Source organism: Elephantulus edwardii, unplaced genomic scaffold, assembly GCF_000299155.1.
Source record: "Elephantulus edwardii isolate Elephantulus edwardi_28Jun2011 unplaced genomic scaffold, EleEdw1.0 scaffold00097, whole genome shotgun sequence".
Lineage (NCBI taxonomy): Eukaryota > Metazoa > Chordata > Mammalia > Macroscelidea > Macroscelididae > Elephantulus > Elephantulus edwardii.
Window position 1 is genome coordinate 3,052,793 of NW_006399847.1, and position 9,417 is coordinate 3,062,209.

Here is a 9,417-nt window from a genome sequence, read left to right on the forward strand (position 1 = left end):
TTTTTTTTTTTTTTAGAAAAATGTGTATTTTAAATTAGCCCGCTGGACTCAGTTTAGATGATCCCAATTTTGTTGGCAATATCCAAAGCATCATAGTCAGGAGCATGTCAAACATAGGCCTTCTTGTCTCCATCAGACCTAATCAAAGTGTTGACCTCAATGTCATAGAACTTCTTTACAGCTTATTTAATTTCGTGCTTGTTGGCCTTGGCATACACAACGAACACAAGTGTGTTGTTATCTTCTATCTTCTTCATGGCTGACTCAGTGGTCAGGGGAAATTTGATGATGGCATAGTGGTCAAGCTTGTTTGTCTTAGTGGCGCACTTCTGGGGGTATTTGGGCTGCCGTCGGAGTCTCAGCATCTTAGGCTGCCAGAAGGTGAGTGACGTGCAGATCTTTTTTTTTTGGCTGTGGACGCCCTTCAGGACTGCCTTCTTGGCCTTTAATGCCTTTGCTTTGGTTCCAGTTTTGGGAGGGCCAGGGGTTTCCTTCGCGTTTGGCGCCATCTTCGTTGAAAGGCCCTGCTTTTATTTTTATGTTCCTCACTCAACCTATGCATCACAGTTATCCCTTAAATGTATATTCTTAAAAACTGCCTCCTCTTCTTCCCCCTATCAAATGAACTGCTGAAAGAACAAATAGATATTTCTCGGAGAAAGTGCTGTCACAGTGCTCTTTGGGCAAAGACGATAAAGCTTCACCTTGCATTCTTTGGGCATATTGGTAGGAGAGGCTATTCCCTGGAGAGAGGCATGATGCTGGAAAGATATCGGCACCTTGAAAGAGAGGAAGATCCTCAGACAGGTGGACTGACATAGTTACTGCCACAATGGGCTCAAGTGTGTCAGAAATGGTAAGGATGGCACAGGACAAGGTTCAGATCTGTTGTTCATGGGTGGTACTCTACCTCAACAGCACTAAACAACAACAACAACAACAACAACAACAACAACAACAACAACAACTTATTCCCCCTCCTCATTCTTATTCTTCTTCCTTTCCCCTCCCTCTTTCATCCTTTTCTCAATTTAGGCTTTTCTTATTGTCATTTATCAATTTCTTAATGTCTTTTAACTCATTTTGAAATGGGCTGCTACAGTTTTAATCTATTTTGTGGGTGTGTCTTTCTGACATTTTCTGTTGGGTTGATATTTTGCTCTGGCACGGATTATCTGAGCACCCATAACCTGTAAATAATTAAAATTTTTTCACTGTAATTTCTGTGAAGATTTACAGAGCAGATTCATTCTTCATTCCATAACCAATTTTTACAGACCAAACTGGTTTTCCATTCAGTTGTTGATTGAGTTGAGCATAGTGACCCTATGAACAGGCCTGATGCCCTTCTACAACTATCGACAACATTTATAAAAATTCATAGTTTCCAGAGGCACGTTGTTTAGGAAATAGATGCCACTCCTGCTTCCAAACCATAGCATTTTATTGTTGCTATGTGCCATTTAGTTGCCTGCGATGTATAGTGACTCTATGTACAGCAGCTCTGAACCCTTCCCTGTCCTGAGCCAGTCTCATTCTGACACACCAACCCCCATTGCCCCAGTTACTGTATCAATCCATCTCATCTTGCGTCTTCCTCTCCTGTGCTGTCCCTCTACCATTCTGAGCATGATGTCCTCCAAGGAGCTATCTCTCCTGGCCACGTGCCCCAAACTAAGAGAGGCTGAGCTTCAAAATCTCCTAGTCTCCAAGGAGAGACTTGATTTCACCCTCTCTAACACAGACCTATTTTTTCTTCTTCTTGGCAGTCCCTGTTATGTTCAAGACTCTTCTACAGCACCACAACCCAAAGGCATCTGTTCTTCTGCTGTCATCCTTAGTTATTGTCCAGCTCTCTGAAGCACAACAAGTAATTGAGAAGATCATGGCCTGGATTAGATGCACCTTCATATTTAGACTGACAATGTTGCTCTTCAGCAGTCAGGAGAGGTCCATGACAGCAGATTTTCCCAAAGCAGTTTGTCTTTTGATTTCCTGACTGCTGGTAATGATTATGGATCCGAGCAAACTATAATTGTTAACAACCTCAATCTCTTCTCCATCTGTTATGGTGCTGCCAATTGGCCCAGTGGTGAGAATCTTTGACTTCTTGATGTTGAGCTTCAATACATATTGAAGACTACAGTCCTTGAACTTCTGCAGCAAGCGCTTCTGGTCTTCTTCAGTTTCAGTAAGCAAGATTGTATCATCTGCATAATGCAGGTTTTTAATGAATCTTCCTCCAATCTTGATGCCACATTTCTCCTCATAAATAATGTATTCTTGGATGCTATTGGCCCAGATATTGTTAAGGATTTTTGCGTCTATATTTGTAGGCGATATTGGTGTGTAATTTTCTTTTTTTTGTAATATCTTTGCCTGGTTTTCTTATTAAGGTTATGCTTATTTCATAGAATGACATTGGAAGTGTTCCCTCTTTTTTTGGAAATAATGTAATTAAAATTGGTGATAGAGTGTCTCTGAATGTTTGGTAGAATTCAGCCATGAAGCCATCTGGACCAGGATTTTTTTTTAAATTTTATTTTCGGGTTTGTATGTGTACTTCTGACCTGTTCAACTTCTTCTTTTGTGATAGGTCTGTTCTAGTGTTATAGATCTGTCCATCAAAAAATTTGTCCATTTACCTCTAGGTTTCTTTTTTTAATTTTTAAAAATTTCTCCCAATTCTTTATTAATTTTTTTTACACTGGTTTACCTACAAAGTTTGTATACTCTCTGCCCCTCACACAGGATCCCTCTCATCTCCCCAACCCACTCCCCTCCACTCATCAAACCATGCAACCCCATAATTACCCCCCCCCCGCCCATCCCCACCTCTCTGCTCCTACCACCATTAGATCCTCAGATATATTTTACTAGTTATCTATTTCTACAATAATGGTCTTATACAGTATTTTTCCTTATCAGACTGTGTTAGTTCACTTAGCATAATACTCTCCAGTCCCTCTCAAGTTAGGTAGTGATTTACAAAATCATTTCTCCTGTGTGCTGTGTAGTATTCCATCATGGAAATGTATAATAATTTCTTAATCCATTTGATTGTGGTTGGACATTTGGGTTGTTTTCATGTTCTTGTGATCGTGAATAACGCTGCTATGAACACTGGTGTACCAGTCTCAGTTTGTGCCTCAGTTCTTATTTTCTCAGGGTATATTCCAAGCGGTGGAATAGCTTGGTTATATGGAATTTCCTCTAGGTTTTAAAAATTTATTGGTGTATTAGTTTTTCATAACATTTTGGTATTATTGTTTTGATTTAATCTGTTTCTGTTGTGATGTCACATTTCTTATTTGTGTCTTTTCTTTTTCTTTTGTTAACTTTGCCAATGGTTTGTCTATTTTATTGACCTCTTTGAAGAACTAGCTCCTGGTCTTGATAGTTTCAATTGTGTTTCTGTTTTCTGTCTTATTGGTTTCAGGTCTTGTCATTATAATTTCCCTTCTTCTACAGGGTGTGAAGTCAGATTATTGTTCTTTTTCCATTTGATGGAAATGTTGAGTTAGGTCATTAATTTTGAATTTTCCTTTCTTTTTTTTCTGTATTTGCTTACTGCTATTAATAGCACCATGAGGACTGTCTTAGCTGTATCCCATAGGTTTTGGTATGTGGTATTTTCTTTATTTTTTTATAATTAATTTTAATTAAAGATTACAGAGACTTTGGATTTCCATTCATTCATCGTTGCACTTTTCTCCCTGCCCCCCCCCCATAATTCACTTGTCTCTTTGAAAAGTAAAAGAAAAAAATTCTTTCATTGTTATATGATTCCTCCCCCCAAGTCCACTCCACTATGCAGCCTTCATTCTGGACTCCTGTCATGACAATAATACCTAACCGTATACCCCTTTTAAACAGTTCTCTCCCTCATCTGTTTCAATGTAGTATATATTATTTATCCCCTCTTTCTTAGTCTCCCTGCAACCCTGATGTCAGTCCCGTTTTACAACAGTAGCACTATGCAGTATCTGTCCTTTTGTGACTGAGATATTTCATTCAGCATAATGTCCTCCAGCGTCACCCATTTTGTATAATATTTCATGAGTTCCTTGTTTTTCAATTCAGCGTAGTATTCCATTGTGTGGATATACCACAGCTTCTCTAGCCATTTGTTTGTTGATGGGCCCTTGGGTTGTTTCCAGCTCTTTGCTATTGTGAACAAAGCTGCAATAAACACGTGTGTGCATATGTTGTGTTTTCTTATAATTTGTTTCAAGGAACTTTTTAGTTTTTCTTTCTTCTATAACCTAATCATGTTTTAGCAGGGTGTTATTTAGCTTCTACATCAGTGGTTTTATAAGCTTTACTCTTGTATCAAATTTCTGGGTTTTGGCATTGTGGTCTGAAAAGATACTTCGCATTATTTCAATGTTTTTGAATTTATTTACTTATTTATTTTCATGGGGAGGAGCCAGACACATGTGGCATGGCAGCAAGATGGGAGAGGGAGGCCCAAAGGAGGTCCCTTCATGGGAAGACCCCCGCAATGCCATTGGTGCCACACAGCACTGGACACAGGGAGGTGGGTGAGATCAGGTCTGGTTCCACAACCCTGCCTGCCACACATGGCAGGCTGGTGGGGAAGTGGGGCGAGGAGCCTGCAGCCAGAGCCAGGAGAGTGATCCCATCCATCACAGGATGTGCGTCTCTTATCAAGCACGGCTTAGGCCTGGCCTGGGGATCACTTGAGGATGCCACATTGATCCGAGAGGTATTTGAATTTATTGAGGTTTGCTTTGTATCCTAATATATGATCAGTTCTGGAGAATGTAACTTGTGTACTTTCAAAGATAGTAAATTGAGTTTTAATTGGGTGTAGTACCCTGAATACATCTACAGGGGTGAGTTGGCTGATTGTTTAGTTTAGGGCTGCAACTTTGCTAAGTTTCTTTCAAGTTTCCCTAATCTTTGGTGATGACAGTGTGTTAAAGTCTCCTACCACTTTGTGGTGCTAATGCTTTTTTCAAGTCTGTTAATCGTTGCTTTGTATATTTTGCAGGTCTATCATTTGGTGCATATATATTGACCAAGTTTATACCTTCTTGATCTACTGTGCCTTTAATCATTATATAATGTCCTCCATATCTATTATGGTGGTTTTCATCCAGAATTCTATTTTATCAGAGATTAGTATTGACACTTTGCTTTTTTGCTTGGTAAATTTTTTCAAGTGTTTGATTTTTAGTCTATATTTTTCCTCATTTCTTAGACTTCTTTCTTGTAGACAACTTATTGATGGGGTTTGTTTTTCTATCCACTCTGCTACTCTTTTCTTTAATTGGTGCATTTAATCCATTCACATTCAATGTGATTATTGACAGGAAAGGTTTTATCCCTGCCATTTTGCTGTGTTTTTTATTCTGTTGTTTCTGGTTTCTAAGCTTACACTTTCCTTTAGTGCTTCTGATTAAAGGACTTAGAATATTTTATAAAGCTGGTCTTATTTAACCAATTCCTTAAATTCTTGCTTTTCTGTAAATGATCTAATTTTTCCTTTATATTTGATAGGTTTGCTGGGTATAGGATCCTTGGCTGGCAATTGTTCTCTTTCAACATTCTGTATATGCCAGACCATTGTCTTCGTGCTTGCATGTTTTCTGCTAAGAATGTAGATGACTCTTTGTTAGCCTTATCTTTTATTTTGGAAAATTTGACTAATCTGGCATTATACATCGAGGGAATAAGTTCCTGAGTCAGGACCATAGTTTTTGGGAATATCTATGTCAACTGTTATAATAATTTTCAGAGACAATATTGTACATTCTACTTTGGTGAATAGTGACTAGAAACATGAAGGATTTTGAGTACCCAGCTAAGGTGCAACTATTGTTCACTCTACTTCTGAAGCAAAGAGGGGAGAAAATCAAAGACTCTCAAGCCAAAGTACTAACTTCACAAGAATTTCTCTGTGACCTTGAGACCAGACAGCTAGATGGTGGTTGATTACCTTGGTGGGCCAGTCTGAAAAGGTCACAATAGAAAACAAAATAAATAAATAGAAAATCCCTGTTAGAATGCCAGAAAATATGGAGTAAAACTAAAAAAGTGTGACAAAGATCAGATTTATTGATTCATAGGGATGCAGAAACCCTGAGACCAGGTTCCTTAGATATCTGTCAGCTAGAACAGAAATCACTCCCAGGACTCACCTTCCAGATGGACAATGAACACAGGCTTCTAAGAGGGACACACTTCTTAGAACAATCAGCCATGCAAGATCAAAAGGGCCACATTTGCCCAGGGATAAAGGTCAGAAGACAGGAAGGAGTTGGAAAGAAGCAGAATGGAAGCTTGATTCATAGGGAGGAAATGGGAATAGTGCTGTTACCTTCAAGAACGAGGATTGTAATCATGTCATGAAACACGGAGTACATGAATTGCTGAATGGAGAGCCCACTTAGCTCTGTAATCTTTCACTCAATTAAAAAATGCTTAAAAATGTCCCTCTTTTACATCATTTAAACACAATCTGCTTTTAGAAATCTTTTCTTTCTATGAGATATGAATGGGAGAGACTCATTATTCTAGACCAATTACTTGGCTTACAAAACTTAACTTTCTAAGAGCCTTTGATGAATAATATATCAGGTTTTAAAAGGGTTTAGGACATAAAAAATGCATCTAAATTCTATGCCATTATAGCTGTTAATAAAGGTACATGAGAGAATCTAACATCATTTTTAAAGTCTAGCATGCATGTGGTGGTTTGAAGAGAAAACTATTCTCTTATGAATGATGATAATGTTGTGATCGCAATAGAAAGTTTGAAATTACTCATAAAAATACTGGGCTATTTGAAATTTGAACATGGAGCTAGAAAAATGATATATCATTATGAATCCATTAGGACAGAATTCTTTCTATATTTTACTCAATTCAAAATGATCACATCAATAAATTGTAGAGTTTGCCTGACATAGTACCTTAGCTCTAGGGTCAGCTCAGACATTTGCCCAATTATTAAAATTTCACTGGGAAGGACTAGGTCTCTAGGACTGTCAAACTTGCAGCACATCTGCATAGATACAATGGACTGATGGGGAAAGTATACATACTATTTAAAACATGTTAAAATTGTTAAATCTAATGTGTACTTAAACTTTTTGTCCCAACAAAAGCTTTAAACTCACTGGTTTATTCTCTATGTGTAACTAGATGTATTGGTATTTGTTTCCCCCCTCATTTAAAAGCTCTAAAAGTTTAAATAGGCTATAGATCAGAAGACAGTGTGATATGATAATCTGACCATGCCAAATATAGACATGATTGATGAATTGCAAAATATTTTATTGCTCAGTGGGAAATGAGAATGCAAACATGTACCTGATGTTTGGAGAGTATGTATTTTATTGGACAAATACTAAATAGCTAAGCAGTTACATATCTATGCTCTTGGAAATTATTTTTACAAGTGAAGAAATGAACCAAGTGTAAATATGTGAGCTCCATATGAAAGCTTTCTGTGAACCCTTTAGCTCACTCATCAATCCCTCTCATGTTCACCTCTCTACCATTTCCAGTCCCACCACCCCAGCCCCATCACATTGCTGCATTTTCACCTGGTGTCCGCAGTATCTTCCATAAGATCCTCTTTGCCTCTACCATCTTTCCTACATTTCTCCCAGTCTGTTATCCTATAGCTCAGCTTTTACCACTTTCCTTAAATGCTTTAAAGCTGAAGCTTTAATTTTTAATTAACCCCTGTCTGATTAATAAAATTTAGTCTCTTGGGCCTGACAAGAAAGGCCACTCAAAAAAAAAATCTCTAAACCAACTTTCAGGATAGATTTCTAATTGATGCCTCTAGAATTATTCTCAGTCCCACCAGACTATTATTCAAATGTTATTCGCCTAAAATTGTTCAAGTGTGGTGTAAAAACTACTCAGAATCACTCCTAATCCATCATGTACTTTTAAAAAATTACTTTATTAATTTTTTAAAAATTTTTTATTATATTATTTTTACATCAAATCAGATCTGACTGGTACAGGAGGAGATTGCCCCCTCCTTCTTCAGCAGAGCATCTTGTGGATTTGAACCATGTACCTCTGAGATTGCAGTTCAGCATCTTGCCACTAGGCCACCAGAGCTCCCTTATTTTATTAATTTTAATGAACATTTACAGAGATTTTGGATTTTCATTCATTCATTGTTGCACTTTTTTTCTTTACCCCACTACCCCCAGTTCGCTCCTCTCTTTGAAAAGCAAAAGATCAATTTCTTAGTTGGTATACAATCCCCCTTCCCTCACCCCCCCCAGTGCACTCCACTATGCACTTTTATAAGTGAAGCTGAGTCTCTCAGCTCTCTACTAATATTTTTGCTGGTGTTAACTGCCTGCCATGGAATTCTCAAGGATCTTTGTCTACTGTATACCCACCTGAGGAGGCTCTGTCCCTCATGGTAGACCACTGACATCTGGCATCTGCTGCAACCACATTTGAGGATTACTATCTTGGCCTTTAGGTGAGATATCTGCCAGACTCTCGAATGTCCTCACATCCTCTCAGTGTCCACTATATCCTTCCCTACAAAAGCCCCTGCCTGCTGTCCACTGCTGAGCTCACCTGGCTGATGGTGCTCATGGCTCGCATGTAGCTTTCATTTCTGGAGCGGAACTTGGGTGATGTAAGCAGACCTGCTGGGTCCAAGCTGTCCAAGCTCCGATTGATGGAGACTTCACTGACTGCCCTCAGGTAACTGTGGCTCCGGATCTGGAGTTTGGGTGAGTGTTCATTGGAAATCCTGCAAGAGAACAAAGGGGGGAATGCATGTAGTCATTCATGTTCCAAAACGTAGGCAGTGATAAGATGTGGCCATACTCTCACTTATGTGGCCATCTAACTACTAGGGGAGACCTATAGAGAGGTGACTGCCAAACCACCCAGGGTACCTCATAAGAGAAATCTTGAAATGCAGTAACATTAATGCTCTTCAATTTATGAGGTAATTTCGCCATTCTCATTTTCTAAAAATGGATGTAGTATCAGTCATCAACCATTTTGCCACAGAATTCTGTCTTGTGCAACTTATATATTTTCCTTTGGACTATTTCTTTCCTATGGCTGTCATTTTTGTATTTGGACTTTCTGGTAATGGCAAGTGAGTGATCTGTTCCTAGCTCTGTCTGCTTCCATATCTGTCTAATCTTTAATGGTCTCATTTATTTAAAATGGAACTTAGTGAACAAAATAAAAATGTTAGCCCTAAAAAATGCACACATTGCTAAAACCTTATTAATAATAATAATTAAGAATAATAATAGTAAAAGGTAATCTCTAGGGCGTTATCTTGAGAAATTCAGGTTTACTAAGTCTTAGAGGGGAACTCTGGTTAGAAGCATTAATTGTGTCTAAAGGAATCTACAGTGAGAGCAGCTGGTAAACAGAACAAAAAGC

At 38.4% G+C, this 9,417-nt stretch overlaps 1 protein-coding gene across 8 annotated transcripts in view; it reads right to left on the bottom strand.

The window, feature by feature from the left end:
- Positions 1-9,417, bottom strand: part of DLGAP1 (discs, large (Drosophila) homolog-associated protein 1) — a 542,994-nt gene that overhangs the window by 273,973 nt on the left and 259,604 nt on the right. For all 8 annotated transcript variants that reach the window (XM_006891397.1, XM_006891398.1, XM_006891401.1 and 5 more), the window contains exon 3: positions 8,587-8,764. In XM_006891397.1, coding sequence (XP_006891459.1) covers positions 8,587-8,764 — 178 coding nt within the window. The remainder of the gene's footprint in view (positions 1-8,586; positions 8,765-9,417) is intronic.